This window comes from Schistosoma haematobium, chromosome 2, assembly GCF_000699445.3.
Source record: "Schistosoma haematobium chromosome 2, whole genome shotgun sequence".
NCBI lineage: Eukaryota > Metazoa > Platyhelminthes > Trematoda > Strigeidida > Schistosomatidae > Schistosoma > Schistosoma haematobium.
Window position 1 is genome coordinate 25,180,879 of NC_067197.1, and position 19,500 is coordinate 25,200,378.

At 30.6% G+C, this 19,500-nt stretch overlaps 1 protein-coding gene across 2 annotated transcripts in view; it reads right to left on the reverse strand.

Annotated features, from left to right (window-relative positions):
* The window catches only part of MS3_00010795 (uncharacterized protein), a 66,703-nt gene that overhangs the window by 34,012 nt on the left and 13,191 nt on the right, over positions 1-19,500 (reverse strand). Inside the window, exons 1-2 of one of the 2 annotated variants that reach the window (XM_051219196.1) lie at positions 13,791-13,982; positions 5,805-5,884 (exon numbers count right to left, since the gene is read on the reverse strand). Coding sequence is in view for 1 of the 2 variants with exons in the window: in XM_051219195.1 (XP_051067902.1) it covers positions 5,805-5,884 (80 nt within the window). In the remaining variant the exon portion in view is untranslated. Of the gene's footprint in view, positions 1-5,804; positions 5,885-13,790; positions 13,983-19,500 lie in introns of those variants that run through there. The other variant, XM_051219195.1, reaches the window with a different exon arrangement.

Sequence of the window (19,500 nt, forward strand, 5' to 3'; positions counted from 1 at the left end):
TATCAATTTTTAATTTGTGAAAATGTTTTTTTCCCCTGAATATTCATTTTTGTAACATTCACTTTTAACTAAGCATCGCATTATATTTTACTGGGTATATTGGGGTGTTTATTCTTTAATAAACAAAAATGAAGTAATAATATCTATCTATTGCTTATGTTTAAAGGGAACATGAAATGAGTTTGATTTATCAAGAAGAAAATAAAAACTATTACTATTAGGTAGTTACTACTTATTGTATTTCAGTCAATATCATATTCCTTCATATTTGTGGATTATGGTTGAATAAAAAAACATGAATTAGACTTCCAAGAATGAATGAATATATATATTCTAATGATTATAAGTTGTATAGAACTGATGTTTTACAGAATGATTAATTCTTAGGTAGGGTATAAATAATGTACAAATCCTATTCACTTAATTCCTTGACTTTTAAGTGATTTTTTAATCAGTCGTATGTTTATACTTTATGTTTTATGCATAAATGTATCATTCATACATGAATAAATATGGTTTGTTGGTTCAATTCAATTCAACATTGATATATTTTGAAAGGAGAGGCTTTCATGAGAAATTTGCTTGCTTGAGAATGTAATGGCTTTGCTTCATTAATTGATCACTTCGATAACCGTCATAATATAAATTTTCAATGGTGTTTGAAATCAGAAGGCGAATAAAAGTGGCAAGTACAGTTTATTAGCTGATAGCGCAGATCATAAAGCTACAAGCACATCGAGCATACTTGAAGCAGAGAGGCGAATAAGTATATACGGACAATTCCATAAGTAAATTTATAGTCAAATTGCATAAGAGCACAGCAAGACAAAGCAAGAACTAAAAATAGGATTTGAGTACATATAAACATGTGGAGGGGGATGGATCATCGAGTGATATTTAAACAATCAACATTTTAGCTAGAGGCTGTCATGTGATCTAGTATTCATAATAGTGCAAAGAAATATGTGAATTGTTACTGTTCTAATAACATGGTCTGTTAAGTAAGTTAATAAAAGGGCTTAATCGAAATCGGTTGTGGGATAGTTACTATAAAAAGTTGTCGATAGACCACGTAGAATTATTGTAGATTGTCTAATTGTCAAAATTGTATTCATTATATGGCAAACCAAAAAGAGAATCATATTAAATCTACAACCTTCCATAACAGGATCCTGGTATATAAAATAATATTTTTCCGAACAGTTAAAAGAATAGTATGATCTGTTTTAGTCTTAACAATCAGTAGAAGATCTAATGAATATTTAAAATTCTGACAGCAAAAAAATGTTAAATTGACATAAAATAGAGTAGAGTTGTTAATAAACCAATAATCAATTGTTAAGTCTTTGATGAATTGAAAGCAATTGAAATATGAGATGGAAATCAAAACAATATGTGTGGTGTGTGCTACTTATATTGACATAAGTAGTAGATGATGTTATTCGTGAATAGAATGTCTGGCAGCAGAGAGACAAGAGGATCGAACAATAACAAGTCCTGTAATTTTGTATCGAACACATTCAATTGTCCACACTTGTGTTCTGTTCACTTCATATGTTTTATGAGTGTCATACTTTGAGAATAATCGTTCGTTCAAAAACATAGAATATTTTAAAATCTTTATTTAAATGCTTCATATTATAGTTTAAATAACTGGTCATTATTTCATAAATCAAGGATTAGAACAAAAAGAGTAAGACTTTTTTGTATCTGCATGTAAATTCTACTATAATCTCAATGAAAATGACATTTCATAAACATTCAGATATGCTTAGAAACATGCCAAATCCCTATTATACGGTTGTTTCATTTGAAAGTGAAATTTCAAATGAACATATTTGTTAACAGTTAAAAGTTAAATTAAATATTTGTGTTTTACCATATATTAGTCGTAAAGATGAATACTATTTTCTATTCAACATTTATATGATAACAGAGTGTTTCACGAATAAAAAGCTTAGTGTTTAAAGGCAGTCAAAGTAACATAGAATATAATCTAGAAGTTAAACGTTTGAAGAAAAACAACTAAACATCCTGTCATAAATAGTGTGCCATATGAATTATTTATTAATCTCTTATTCATTATAACGTTATATTGTCCTACTATCTTCTTTTCTTATCAAATAATCTTTGAATAATGACAATGGTATGTTTAGTACTTAAAACAATTCATAATTCGTAAGATGAACTGCTTGTTTCAATCTATAGTGAAATTTAAATCAAAGAAAAGTATCTTAGTCAAATTAACTGTTGAATGTGATCAAGACTTTGATAATATTGATAATGTTATATAAAGTTTGATTCTGAAATAAGATTGTTTATTCGAATAAAGCATAATGAGTTCTAAGCATTCTCATATTTTTACATAAAAAAACTAGGTTCTTAATAGTTGAATTCATGAGTCAATTAAAGTTAGACTACCATGGAAAACCTGGGAGTACTAGACGGCCATTTCATCCTAGTATGGATCTCTTCAGCAGTGCGCATCCACGATCCCGCCTCGCAAGATTCGAGCTTAGGACCTATCAGTCTTCCGTGCAAACGCTTAGACTTTAAATCACTGAGCCGACATCCAATGGTGTTAATATCTAAGTTTAAACAATCCACGATTTTGTTTTACAATTATTTAAATTTTATGATATCAATTATACAGTTCAATTAATGAATATCATATTAAAGAAGTTAAGTACCAAATAGATGCCTGTGAAAAGAATTATCTTATTGAAAAAATGTTAACCTCTCAAAGTAGTTTTTTAATAAGATTTATGAAATCCCTAACAACAAAAAAATGCCATTAGCTTATTTGAACATCATATTCAGATGAAGTGATTTGTTTAACAGTGAACAACAATCTAACTTAATCGATTCTTGAATTCAAATTATATTGTTTTGATGTTCGATTGAAACGCTTAAATTAAGATGACTGTATTACTGTCAACATTTACAATAAACTGGATTATTCAAAAAAACATTGGTCACTTTTTAAAATTTGTTTATAGAAAGTATTTTACTAGTATAGGGGTTGTGGAGATTATTAATTTTTTGATTGAGATCCTGAACCGATTGATGTTAGACCACCTTTGGAAACCTGGAAGCACTGGACGGCCGTTTCGTCCTATTGTGAGACTACTCAGCAGTGCGCATCGACGATCTCGCCCACGTGATTCGAACCCAGTGCCTTCAGTCTAGCGCGCGAACGCTTAAACTACTTGACCACTGGGCCGGTATCCAATGGTGATAGTGTATTTTTATTTTATTAAAAAAGGTAAAAAACAAACTTAAATTCCTACATTGGTTGAGAATACTTCATTGGCTTTTTTAACATTGCTGACCTACAATATTTATCAATGATAATCAATAAATGTTTCATATAAACTAAAGAAAGAAAAGAGAGGTGATGAGGGTAAACAAATTCTGAACTCAGGAATAATAATTAAATTAATAGGCTAATTATGAAAATTACTCTATTTTATATACCTATTGAATGGGTGTATTTGAAATGTAACACAGATAGAATATTGTTGTCAATACAATTGTAAGAAATGTGATTATATACATAAGGACATATCACAACTAATCAGTTAAATACCCGTTAGAAACTAATAATACGGTTAAAAATCTATGTCTATAATACAATCTAACCAAAAATGTAAAATTTATGAAAACTTCAAAATTTCTAAAGTCATCTAGATTAAGCATGTTAGTGAGGACATTAAAGTATGATTTAATTGACAAATTTATATGTAACTTTTGAAGTACATTGATTACAATTAAAGTAAATCAGAATATGTATAATATTCATGGTTGATTGATCACTAATTGGTGATCCTTTTTATTCTTTTCTGATTCTTTAAATATTGATCGTGATCTATTTTAGTCAAGTCGAAATACAGCCATCAGTTTAGGTGACTCAACTGTGTTAATATGTTCAGTGGTTGATGATAGTCAACAGAAAATCTTCGATGCTAATTGGAATTTATCAAAAATAATTATCTGTTATATTAATTCACACACAGCTATTTTTTGAAATTCAGTCCTGAATGTCCCTGTTCACAGTGTTTTATTGTAAACTAGTCAATGAACATCATCATGTATTTAAGTGATCTCTTTGTTTTGATATATATCCAGCTGAAACAATACATGATGGCTATCAAATAAAGTAATCAAATCTATGGAGTTGCGTTAGACTTAATCCATAAGAACTTCTCTGCTCAACTTTAATAGAATTTAGAGTCGTTCCTAAAGAATGTCAAACATTACATTTAAAGTTTATTCGTATATAAATTCTAGGAATAGTGATCAAGATTTTTAAGAAAAATTTACTTAGTTTTTTTAGTAGTGTCGTATAAAAACTTCAGTGTAATCTTGATGTTTGTCATTAAGCCTCAAAACATTCAAATTAACGACAACAGTATACCCCTTGGAGGCTCGGAAATAACCTACATTAATTGATTGTGTTTCGTGTGTAATAACCACATTTGATGGACAGCAAATTAGAGTAAATTCATGGCACAAACATGGACTGTGATTTTAACAAAAACCCATAATGACAAGAATGTGAAGGCTTATACACAAACGCTCTGCTTACTTAGTTGAGGCATACAGGGTTCAGTCTTCAAGTATATCATGATCTACACTTTTCAACACTCACAAGTGATCTAGAAAATCACATTCACCATAGGATTATTTCACTATAATAAATAATAAATATCAGTATTCAACTATTAAGTAAGATATCTTGATTACTAACTGTAAATTTATTGAGGTAACCAAATATTTATTTTTTAAGCTCTCACAAATAAACAAAATCAAGAATTCTCTTGTTTCGGTTTGATGAAATCGATTACGCAGTGAGTTATTAGACGACCTACTGTGGAACTGATATCATAACATTAACTAAATAGTGTTTGGTAAACATTCAGGAAGTTTTATTGAAATCAGTGAATAATAATGTCTCTCCGCCTCATTGCCTTATGCTAATCTGCTATGATATGGTTTCAAGAAAAAAGCTCAGATTTTACACCGTTATTCCAAGACAGTTCTAGTTAATTACTGTGAATGTTCATAATTTGTGAGCTACGCATATGAGTGAATTGTTTAGTAATGACTTAGTACATTTTTATTGATTTTGTAAATAAATAACCTGAAAAGTAATGTAACTATGGTCAAAATAGTGATTAGTTCACGTCTCTTTAGTTGTTTCAGCAAAATATTTCATTTTTGTTCCACTAAAAAACATCAACATTATTTCTCGAATAAATAATCACAAGGGATTGATCATTTTATCATACTCTTCATTATTCAAAGTAATCGCCAAAGATGTTTATTGCCATGATGAAGAGTATTACCATAAAACATGAACAGACTTTCTGAAGGTTAAAATGATTGAACTGAATGTTCTTTCATATACTTTACAAGTTTATTTACATTGTAATCAGTAATAAAGTTAGCTAGAAAATCCCTAATTCTATTTAGACTTTCTACTCCAGCTTTCATTTAAGTAGACGAAAGCCATAGATAGTACCACAGAATGATGATTCATGCGTCATTTGTCTAATTGATAATGTGACGATATAAAACAAAATTATCGTAAATACATTAAATATTTGAACGAAATGTTATTTTTAAAAGGCTATTCGGGACCATAATCCTGATGTTCAAAAATATTGACAACTATTATATGACTTTTTAACGTTGACTAGAGCTTGTTGTTTGATAGAGTAAGAATTACTCTTTAAACAATTAGTAATTTAGTTCGAGTAGGAAAAACATCCATTTAATTTTTTTATTTTAGAAGCATTTACCTGAGAACCGGAAAGATGTTTACCTTCGTTAATGCTCACACTTCTACCAGTGTATCCAATTGTCCGACGGTCAGATGAACCTAAAGGAGTATAAAAAACAAAGAATTTAACGTTATGAAAACACGCTTTGTTATTCAATGAGGTTACTGGAAAACAATGTGAAATTATGACAAAATTAGTGAATTGATTTTGAATTTGAGACTACTCAGGAGTACGTGCACAAGACTAAGTACTCGATCATATTTGAGACTTTCAGATATTTGTTTCAGTTGTGCTGTAGTAAAACTTTGACTATTTACACCAGTTAATCAAGTTGTACTTACATAAATGCGTACATAAAAATCCTTTCTCAAAATATTTGAGGTACTCAGGAAAATTAACTAATGAATCTTACAAATTAAAGCATAATCATTTCCAGGGTAGGTTTATAGTCATACTGTGTAAATCGGTTTGATATATCCATCTAATGAGTCTAAAATAGAATGAAACTAATGTCACATATTCGTTTACTAGCTATAATCCAAATAATATACAAACAATTGAAAAAGAAAAGAAAAACTTCAGTTCATCTTATAGATGGTTTTATTAAATTAATAACATAATATCACAGATTGAAATCATGAGTCAATTGAAGCTAGACTACCATGGAAAACCTGGAAGCACTGGATGGCCGTTTCGTCCTAGTATGAGACTCCTCATCAGTGCGCATCCACGATCCCGCACCCCGCGAAACTCGAACCCAGGACTTATTAGTCGCGCGCGCGGACGCTTAATCACTGAGCGGGCCGGCATCCAACGGTGTTAATGTCCAACTTCAACCAATCCACGAAATCGCGCCACCGTATACGATTGTCTTCAGTGAGCTGATATCTCACAACAGACCTGGTTGAACTCCAGTAGTCACGGCTTCTCACTAGAACACCAGGAACTGCCCCTTGAAGTCAGTCATCAGTGAACAGATGAGTATTGTCGGAAGGGGTTTGTGGAGATTTTAGAAATTTCACTCATGATTTCAATCCGTGAAATTTCTAATATCTCCACTAACCCCTTCTGATAATAATAACGTAATTGTTTATAATAACACGAAATAAGTAGTATATTGTCGTATATCTAATATCACAATTATTTCTTATTTATTTACTTTTATCACTGTTTATCTCATTCTTCAATTTATTTATAATTGACTTTCATTGTAACCATTCAAATAATAAACCATCATTTCTTAGAAACAAATAAATAAATAATTCAAAAATGTTTACTCAATAATTCTCTATAAAACCTTTCTCTCATTTTTCTAATTTATTGATGCTTTTAAATGATTTACAATGAAAAAAAGAATATCATACAATGTATATATATATGTAATAAGTTGGTAACATTGATCTATTTTTTTGTAATGTTTCCGATATAGGTAAAAGATATTCTCATATAAACCAATTCTTGTTTTAACTGTAATATTTTCTTTCTTATAAACAATGTTTTCTTTTTAAACAATAATATGATATATGAATTATGATAAATTGATGTGAGTTTGTTTATCAATCGACTTACTTTTGTAGTGTCGGTTATATTATGTTAAGCCCTATATACCTTATTCTAGCTTTCGGACAGCCCATTCTATATTCATTCTACTTGAGTCACATTCTGACCTTGTTATTTATTCGCTTATCAATCTTGACCGTTTTTTTATATAAGCGCGTAAGTGTATGTACATTTCTTATCCCATTACTCACCACATATCTGTAACGTACTTTTGTGTAACTATAAATATTGATTAACGCTTGGTTAAATGGGAGTTGGCTTACCAGCCATCTCCACTCTGCGTTCTTTTCTCTTCTTTCTATTCCATTCGCTTTATATACAATATATATGTATTCACAAGTCCATTCTCGTTATTCGATTTATTCAATTCCGTTATTGACTAACGCTATTAAAGTCGATGATTATATACGAGGATAGGCGATAACAAACATTCATTATGATCTACTTGGAGTCAGAACTCGGGCCACTAAACTTTCATTCAACTATAAAGTTTTTTTTGTAAATTTGTTTATATTGTTTATAGTATCTAAGAGTTAATGTAGTTTGTTTTAATGAAACTAATCTAACAAGATTTATTAGATAAATGTTTAAAAATAAAGTGATGTAAAAAAACGAATAGTTAGTGATTGTTAAGATATGAATTATGGATTCGAACAAGTGAAGTAACACTTTAATGTAATGCTAAGAGATGTTAAAGTTATGATAAAAAGTATCATGTTCTCAATAACTACTAAGTAGTTGGTGTTGGTTGATAGGAAACCCATAAATGTAGGTTTCATGCTAATTGAATTTTGTTAACAAGATATGCCCATAATTGTGAGAGAACTGATATTCTTTTGTAGAATTCAAACCCATTTCATAATAACATTTGAAAACTTCGATAAACTCATTCTACTTTTTCGTTTTCTTTTTTGTCTATCACTGTATACATGATGATTCAAAATAGTTCAAATGAAGATAAACAAATATGCATTACATGTTAGTTTTAACAGAGTATACCAATTTTCATACAAGTTTTAAAACAGGTACATTCAAATGACAAAAAATGCTTATGCATTTTATAAAAAGTTAACATTTTGAAAGATCAAACAATCTAGAAAGATCACTTTCAAACTAGTTTCTTAATGTAGGAATTACAATGAATATATTCAGTGTATTCAGATTAAACACTAAACAAATGAAAATTAAAGTCTATTCTTTGAAATTTTAATCGCAAACAAGAATCAGTAATTAATTTTAAGTTGTTTAGAAATTGAGCTGAATGATGAATATCTTAACATTTTTTCTTTGTAAAGTTCATTACAATACGGTAGATTTAATGTCAACTTATGGATCCTTTTTTTGTATTTTTCTGAAACATTCGCTGTCATAACATCGTATTCTTCAATATTTTAGGAAACATCACTTCGCTAGATTTAGAGAGAAAAAAAAACATCGAAATTATTTTATTTTAACTAAGGAATCATTAGTTGTTTTACTAAATCTATAATCATCCCTATAGAGTTTTGAAGATTGTTGAGTCTTGACTGAGATTATACTAGAACGAAACTTCCGTCCAGTACTTTCGGATTTGAGATGGTGGAGATTTGTAGCTCAGGTGGATGATTTTGGTGGAGTTTTGTTCTCTGAGCTGGATGGTTTGGTCGTGAAGCTTTCATCGTTCTTCTGAACGACATCATCAGCACAAACTTCAGATAGAAGTGAAGTGTTTGAATTTCTCCATATGTGTCTCAAAGCTTGTTCTGTGCACCTCGACGTTGATTGGTTCTTATTGACCTTAAATTTGTCGTTGTTTACTTCTTTGTTTTGGTTGTGTCTCCCATTGTTTTGATTGTTGTTCTTATGTTTGTGCATGATTTTTCTGATTGGTTGATAAATTGGATTGAGTTCAATATGCTTGTTGATTGCTGATTGACCTGAGTGCCACGCTTCTAAAAATTCTCTGGTGTTTTTGGAGTTTCCTCTGTCTAAGATTTCCACATTTTTCCAATCGAATGAGTGTCCGCAGTTGTCCATGTGTATTGATATAAGTGAAGAGATATCATGCCGTTTGACTGCTAATTGATGTTCATGTAGGCGAAGGTGAAGGGGGCATCCGCTTTGTCCGATGTAGTGTTTTTCGCAGTCGGATTTTCAATGATAGTCTAACATTGATCCATTCATAATTTCAATCAAATTCATAATTATAGTCTTCTTTTCAAACTAATTAAATTTTAAATCATAATATAAGCTGTCAACTACAATGACTTCACGGTGACATTCCTTTGCAAAAATCATTCTTCCTACTTTATTTATCTTTTTTTAAATTTATTTTCCCTTTTGTCTCTTTTCTTTTATGCTAATGTGTTATGTTCAGTGTGTTACTGTTATGTTTTCAAATATCATTATTGATTTTGTGTTTATTTCTCAGCTCTAGCATTTACTTTATCATTACTTAGAGATACTTAATGATTTTAGTGAGAATTCTGTAAATTTAATTTTAAAAAGTTTTAAATAATGGTGTTTGGGCTATAATGTCATTTTAATAGTTGAGATCATGAGTCAATTGAAGCTACATCACCTTGGAAAACCAGTGCTTCCAGGTTTTCCATGGTGGTCTAGCTTCAATTAATTCATGATCTCAACTACTGAAGTTACTATAATATCCACAAAAACCACTTCTGACACTAAAATGTAATTACTTATAAAAAATAATCATAGAATAGAATATATCTGTTTGATTTTTCAGTGGTTCGTGTTTTATCTCTTCATTTCAATCTACTTCAAACCGATCGAACATGTTAATTGTTGTGAATTAGATGAATATACAAACAATGTTTTTCCTTGAAGTAATGATAAATATTTTATATCTAGCAGTTATTTGATGATACAACAACAACTACTACAAATACTAATAATACTACTACTACTACAAGTTATATAGCTAAACATAGTGGTATAGTTTTTCTAATGTCAAACTTATTATAGCACATGAAATATCAAATAATTTCTTTCAACTGTCAGTAACATGAACTTAAAACAATTTTCACATGCTACCAAACGAATTGAATACCTTTAACCCCTATTTATCACAAAATAGGGTTGATAGTTACATTTTGTGTTTAAATATAATCATTCTAACAAAATATAAGACAGGATGTACTAAACGAAGTTACGGAGTTCTTTCATAATATATGAAAATCATATATTAAATATTTCATTCGTAAATCTTTCATCAATTGTTCTTCACTTTCTGTATGATTCTTCCAGTTTACAAGTTTTTTCCCTATTTTCCTTTCTACTTTCTTCAACTCGATTCTCTAAGCTTTCTGCTGCCATGCATTCTACTTATGATTTGTGCTGCATACTACTTAGGTCGAAAGTCATAAGTAGCATACATCATAAGAATAGCGTATATATACATCCATCATATTCTTATATTTCTATTTGATTATTTATTTAAAGCACAGTTTGGTCTAACACTTCACTATGTTATTATATTTTAGGAATTGAATTACCATTTGAAATTTCATTTTTCTGGAAATTGTTTAAATGAGTAATAAATACATAACATTATTATCAGAAGGGGTTTTATGGAGATTGTAGTAATTTTAATGGGTCAGATCATGAGTCAATTGAAGTTGAACCACCATGGGAAACCTGGAATCACTGGACAGCCGTTTCGTCTTATTGCGGGACTCCTCAGAAGTGCGCATCCACGATCCCGCCTCGTGGGATTCGAACCTAGGGTCTATCGGTCTCGCGCGCGAGCGCTTAAACATTAGATCACCGAACCGGTGTTCAATGGTGATAATGTCTAAATTCAACCGATAAACGAAATCGAGAGACATATCCACCATTGTCCTCAGTGAGTTAATATCTCACAACTGACCCGGTTGAACTCTACTGGTCACTACTTCTCACTAGAACTCCAGGAAATATCTTTCAAAGCCAGTCACTAGTGAGCATATGTTGAAGAGTCCTACAGTAGAACGAAACGGCCGTCCAATGTTTCCAGGTTTTTCATGGTGGTTTAGCTTCAATTAATTCATGATTTCAACTATTGAAATTACATGACATTATATAAGGAAATATTTAATGAAACTATATTTAGTTCACTAAATAAAACAAACAATTTATTTCTTTGTAAATTGGAATACTCGAGTTTAGAAATGATCGATGATTGTTTGATTCTGTAGTGAAACTAATACCATATATATAACCCAGTGAGTACAAAAAATAGATGAATAGTCGACATTCTTCAACCTTGTGTCTATTTAGATTTTTTAAAAAAGAAATAGCGTTTCATCAGATGGACATATTTCAATAACAGAATGAATAAATTAAATTGTATACCTAATAAATATGAACGTGTTTTTATATGACAATTGATTTTATATCAGTGTACGCTCATATGTTGATGAAGAAACGATAGCGATATATAGTAGGTTACTCGATAGATTACAACAAATATTTCGATAATCTAATATATAAGAGAGCTGGCTATGATCGTAAATCACAAACAGTATTTCACAAATATTCGATAATAAACACTTAATAATTTTACACTTTGAAAACTCGATTCGTATACGCATGAATTTTCGAGGATCACTGTAGACATTTATTGCTTCTTGAACAAGTTACATATACGAATTCACGAAATGCAAGAAAATTCATCCAGTTTTTAATTAAATGTAAGACTATGAAATATATTGCTTGGATTTTAATAACCGAACACATGGTAACATTATCTTGCATAATCAAATCGTGTTATTGATATAATTATAATAATTATCACATGCAAACACTACATGAGTGAAATTTAAGTGTGACACTGTTAATCAAATGACTTGAATGCTATTTATATTAGAAAAGCTTGAACTAGATTGTTAGGGGGAACGTTGAATTTACTTCAAATTCATTGGCTGAGATTTTACAAATACATTCTTCCTCTTTAATGTCTCATATCAAGTCGACGCTTAAATACTATGAAACTATTCGATTAAATTTAGACAAAAGTTCTTATATAAAACTGCCTTCAGTCTCGCGCGCGAACGCTTAATCTACTGGACCACTGAGCCAGCATCTAATGGTGTTAATGTCTAACCTCAACCAACCCACGAAATTGTACGATCATCTTCCACTGTACTGAGGTAGACACCTGTTTCAACCAGACAGGGATTAGCTTCACTGGTCACGGCTTCTCACCAGAACTCCGAGAATTTTCTCACAAAGCTAGACACTAGTGAGCACATGGTAATTATCAGTTTAGGGGTTTTGGAGATTGTTAAGTTTTTGATTGAGATCATGAACCGATTGATGTTAGACCACCGTTGGAAAACTGGAAGCACTGGACGGCCGTTTCGTCCCATTGTGGGACTACTCAGCAGAGCGCATCCACGATCTCGCAAGCGGGATTTGAACCAAGGCCCTTCAGTCTCGCAAGCGAACGCTTAACCTACTGGACCACTGAGCCTCTGAGGAGTCCTACAACAGGACGAAACGGCCGTCCAGTGCTTCCGGGTTTTCAGTGGTGGGCTAACATCAATCGGTTCATGATCTCAATCAAAAACTTAACAATCTCCAAAACCCCTAAACTGATATATACTTCTGTGTCTGTTTATCGAAAATACATCTGAAACAGTTTATCTTTTGTTTGATGAGAATAATAGTTACTACGTTCATGAGATATTATCAAATATCAGAATAATAATGACATCATGATTCGGCTTTTTAGATACTTTATAACGTTTGACTGTATATTTAGTATAAAAGGTATTTAGACCAATAATAATATTTGTTGAGAGAGATAAACAATTCAATTAAACTACGTATATACCCAGTTATATAATAATTTTTGTGTGTATACTTAGGAAGGATTATACTTTTAAATACAATTTATACAATTTTTTCCTCAAAAATAGACTGAACGAAAAATATACAATTAACTGTTTATGAGGTGTCAGAAATAAATTTAAACTAAACACTAGGAAACATCCTATATGAAGCAATCCTTTTGGATGCTTATTTAAAAATACTAGTAAAAGATAACAAACCTTAGGATACTCAAACTTTGGCAATCTATCATTTAATTTTAATTACAAAAAGAATGATTCGTATTATGGTGTTAATTGTTTAGGATATAAAAATGTCACGGATATTCAGGGTATAACAAGGATTTTCCCCGTAATACCTTTATAATCGAATGATCTCAAACATAATCAAATCAAATGTCAGAAATGTGAGAGTTCAAAAATGTATTCGGCAGATAGTTGATGTATTGAGAAGTATATAATCTAAGCTGATTAGTTGTTGCAAGGAATGTGTAGTACAGAGTACCCAATGATGATTTGATGCAGATGCATGACTGAGCTCTTTCAGCTAGGGTGTGTTCAGTAATACACTAATTAGATCAACATCAATATCGGAGACTTACAAAATTATTTATTTTGAGAATTTACTTACTTTATACTCATAAATTGCAGTTATTGAGGTTAAATCTTTCCATCGAAAACAACAAGAGTATTTACCTAATGAATGTCAATACCGAAGTGCCCGCTGAATATTTCTTGATGGGTTGTTGAGTTATATTCTGGTGTAACGTCAAGCCTAAATTATAAGATAATTAAATCTTAATTCCTTATCTGCTATCTGATCAAGTTGTTTTACACTAATGTATATATATTTATATTTGTGCAAACCATTTTTTACGAAATTTATTATTTATATATTTTGTTTATATTATATTACATTTATCATTTTCATAAATAGGAAATACGGTGTTTACATTGAGAATGTAATAAATCCTATCCATCTGATATGTATATACTAACTATACTTGAAAAATATGTATTTACTCTTTGAATATTATAAATAAGCAATCATTATGTTTATCATGTATAAATTTAATCAGAAATATATAAACCATTGGTTTTGTTTACCGATAAATGATATAAACTCAAACTACATTAAATAATCTATATTTTCTATGATCAGTCATTTCTAGACAGTAGGCTATCTTTCTGATGCTTTCCCCTTCATTGACTTTTCAACATATGACATAATTGTATTTATTGACTTGTGAATAAATGTATCATCTGACAGACACTTAATTGGTTCTGGGATAATATTCTATGATAGTATCTCATATAAATGCTAACAAATTAGATGTTGTATTGTTTCAGTTCTTTTATCGATTTTAGTTGCAGACAACTTAACCAATGGATAACTGAACATCTTCCCATGTGGTTTTATAAGTGTCAGACTAAAAAAATACGTAGCTCTATTTTGTCACAGCTAGTAGACAGGAGTAATATAATATGTAAAACTAGGTCATTTCAAGTTTTCTATGGTATAGCTTTATCGTTCCCTAAAAGAATTTGATCCTATTTACATATAGCAGATAGTATAGCGGAGCATATAATCCCAGTTATAACTTGATACAAAAAAAACAAATAAACATAGTACACATAAAAAATAAATGCACTTTATACACATAAGTAATTCTAAAGTAGTATGGTAAATTATTTTGATTCATTAAATTTTGAAAGTTCAGTCATTATGAGATTACAATTTGTGACCTGAATTAAATTGTCTAAAACGAATCGTTTCAAACAATTATTGAATTAAATTTATCATTGAAAAATGAAAACAACTAATCAAATGTTTATGAACTTCTATAATATTTTAATGATATAAGCATTCTAAGATGAAAAAAACATACATTAATTAAACTAAATTAGACAAATAAGTGAGTTGTAAAACGAAAAAAAATGTTTTTCCATTATTTGCTAAAACCATTTCAAAACTATGAATAGCTATTAGGTGTATGCACGTTGCTGAGGAGTCTCACAATAGGACGAAACAGCAGTCCAGTGCTTCCAGGTTTTCCATGATGGTCTAGCTTCAACTGACTCATGATTTCAACTATTGAAACTACTAGGTAATTTTCTAAAATGTGTTTACATTTCTAACGAAATAAAATGGATAATTACTTGAGTATATGTAGAATAATATAGTCACAGTTGATTATAATACAAAATAAGAAAAGGAATGTCACATATAATAAAAAAACAGTAATACTAAAAGTGGTTTTTGGAGATGGTTATATTTCGTAGACAGAAACACAAGGTTATAAAGCTAAAAAACTGAGATGAATTAGGCATCCATCACATCCAAGAAAATAATTCCTCAGAAGAACGCGTTCATAGATTCACTTCTGGGGTGGCAAAAACTCTTCATATATTGAGGCTGGAAACTAACATACTGACCACTGAGTGGTGTACATAAGTTTACGTGTTTAAATAAAATACAAGCTAGGATTATGATTGAAAACCAGATTATATTCAAACATTTATTATTACATCAATCAACTCACGCACACAATACACTATACTCATTTATTTATTACCATATCAATAAACCTAGTCATCTCCACATTTGTACAAACACATATTCATCTCATCCACCTAACACACACTTATCTAACTCACTCTGTCTCTCACTGTCAAACTCATTCACTCACTCACTCACTCTCAAACCCATTCTCCACAAACTCAGATCAACGTCTCATCAACAAACACAGAAACACCAGTACACATTAACAATCCTGAGAATAACACACAATAAACAAATGTGATGCATTGATCAACATGATAATAGCTATTCTAATCAATTCAAATTTATATCACTCTTCGGTTAATAAGCAATATAGTTTGACTGTAAACAGATAAAACTGTAGAGTCTGTGTGAATTCCAGTTAACGTTCATTGAATACAAATTACATTCAATTAGACTAGATTTCACTCAATGTATCTTCATCCTCTCTTCATCCTTCATGCTACTTCCTGTTTCAATCAAGTGACTATGGATAGTTGATTATGTCCATCATGAATATGTGTGTTTGTTAGAGCGTGATTGTGAGTGGGAGTGCGAGTGGGTCAGAGATCTCATCATCTGTATAATTTGTATGAATAAATGTGGTTGACAGTATTTGACTGAACGAATTTCCATCTTGTATGGTTGAGAAACCATTTGTAAATTCATTTAATAACTTATTGTGTTGCATTTTGAGTGGGAAAATGATATTTAGTTCTTTATTCTCACAGAAAGTATTATTCATATGCAGTATAGACTTTTATGTGAAGAATTTAATCGATCAATTGTGTTTCAGTACACACTCTTTTTGTCACAAATTTATTATCTTGTTTATATCCTAACCCTTCCTAATAGACTGTTCAACGTTATAAATCAAAAGGAGGGGAATAATTTCTTTCCAACTAAACAACAATTGATTTTAAGTTTTCAATAATGAATTGCTTTCCTTTGATTTTTATTAGTGCATATGTAATTTACGAAATATTAATCATAATCTATTTAATGTATTTTAATTGATTTAATAAGCATTTCATATAGACTTTAGCACTCCAGTTTGCCAAATAAATAAATGTATCTTATTTATCAGAAGGGGTTTTGTGGAGATTTTAGAAATTTCAATAGAACCTGGAATCACTGGACAGCCGTTTCGTTCTATTGTGGAACTCCTCAGAAGTGCGCATCCACGACTGCACCTCGCGGGATTCGAACCCAGGATCTATCAGTCTTGCGTGCGAGCGCTTAACCAATCCAATCTAACATCGAACAATAATCATCTGCTCACTAGTGACTGACTTCAGGAGGCATTTCCTGGAGTTCTAGTGAGAAGTAATGACCAATGGAGTTCAACCAGGTCTGTTGTGAGATTCCAACTCACTGAAGACAATGGTATACGGTGGCGCGATTTCGTGGATTGGTTGAACTTAGACATTAATACCGTTGGATGCCGGCCAGCTCAGTGGTCTGGTGGTTAGGCGTTCGCGCGCGAGACTGTTAGCTCCTGTGTTCAAGTCCCGCGGGGGGCGGGATCGTGGGTGTACACTGCTGAGTTCCACAATAGAACGAAACGGCCGTCCAGTGCTTCCAGGTTTTTCATGGTGGTCTAGCTTCAATTGACTCATGATTTTAACTAATATTATTTTATTTACTTCATCTTTAGACGTTTATTGAAATCTATTTCTATTTTGTATAACGTTACTAAGATAATGATTCCTAATTCATAGTTCTATCAAGTTTCAATATATATATATATGTATAGGTCAAATGAAATATTCTTTGTACTTTGAATCATATATTGACCAAAGCTTTCATGAACAATAAGAATGACTTATTTTAATAAAGAATGATACATTAAAATTCGATGAAAGATTCCAATACATGTAATTTAGCTAAGTCAATATCAAATGATTGATTCAAAACACCGATAACAATTTTATTAAACATTAATAAAACAATACTGAACTAGTACATTTCAATTTTCATTACAACTAAATTTTATAATAATTAAAAGGTTACTAATCATTTTCTAGGAAATTATATAAAGTGCAGAACTAGTGATTCAATTGTAAATGTTCATACGTTCATGAATTGTTCTAATAAATGAAACATTCATGTGACCTATTCCATATTACAATCTAGAGTCACTTGAATAATATTAACTACAGAACTGATAAGTTTATTCTCATGATCTAGTCAAGTTATATAATTTGTAAACTAATCATGCCAATAAATTTAAACAAATTATGTAAACTTTTAATATCCGAGTGTGTAATATATGCGTCTTTAGCCATGTGATTGATTTTACCGGGTGTAAAGTTAAATTTGCAAAAAGAACTGTTTAGTTATTCCAAATTTCTTTGTCAAAACATCAATGAACAGTTTTTTTTAAAAAAAGAAAGGAAATGGAAACACATTTTCGTGCATAATAAAAGTCACTTTGAAGTGTTACTTTTATTTTTAGAATAAATTGAGTCTTTATAAACATTCAGAGTGTGATAGTCGGCGTTTAGACATAAGGTAATTTCTAAAATATGGACATAAACTAGACCCTTTTTTCCTGTTTCATTTGCTTTTTAAAGTATGAAACCGAAACAGGTAAATAATAGACATGTAAGTGGTTTTAAACATTTAACTTTGGAGTGATAATAAAATTTCCTGATGTTTCATCACTTATTTTAAGCCGCTTCTTCAATGAATAAATACATAAACAAATTTAGTTAATCCAAGTTTAAATAGTTTAAAAGAATAAAGTAGAAAAAATGTTTAGTACAATTAAGAAAAGACAAGTTTGAATAAGTCAATGTCATGTTACTCCCGTCAAGGTGATTTTTATCAGACATAATAGTTCATTTTTGCATAGTTTAATGATTGTGAAAAATGGGATTGTTGTAGTGTGAAAATGTAGAGTTAAATTTGAACATATTACAATAGTAAAAAATATGAACAGAATTGAGCATGCTATCTTGAATAAACGGTTAAATTTTGGATGGATGTGAGGGCTTCTTTTCTATTGAAACGATTAGTATTTAACAATATTCGGAAAGCTTCAGCTATTCGCCTTACTTTGTAGCTTCATTAAATTATGTCACTATTTTAAAAATTAACAATCTAATTTTTATTTTAATTTGTAATCATAAAGTCAAACCTTGGTAATAATATCTATCGAGTAGTTTCATAAATGTTTGTCAAGCTCTTACGCAACATTTTCTTTTCGCTTATCTAAAAATATAACTGATCATTTAAGCTGATTACTACATCGATCCTCCTTTATCGTTCGGAATCCTTTTGTGTTACGATATCCATGATAGTGTTATGATCTGTATTGTAGATCGGTTGTAAGACAATTTGTTATGCTGCCTACCAGTCAAACACTGGTTTCACAACAATTCGGAGACAGTTAACAAAAGGTGTAGTTATGAAAAGGAAAACGTTCTTTGAAGAGATTCTTTATTTATGTTGCAAACGTTTATCAAACAGCGAAAAATTTGATAGTTCTGTATCTCTATGACATTGAGATTCTGATCACTTAGGTTGGTACAATTGGTTGACTACAGATTAATGACCAATTCTATGTTTATATAACCTCTTTTAGAGCTGGTAGAATCCTATAGATCAAGTTGTAATGTAACCATTAGTTTGAACAACTCGATATTCTACACACTGTGTTGTGGTGTTAAGTAGTTAGAGAAAGTCACTACTCAATGGTCATTCAGCAGTAAATATCTTAGTCCTATAGAAGGTTAGTTGGCATACTGATATCTTTAGCAATGAAGCTAGGTGACACAGAATCGAATCAATCAGG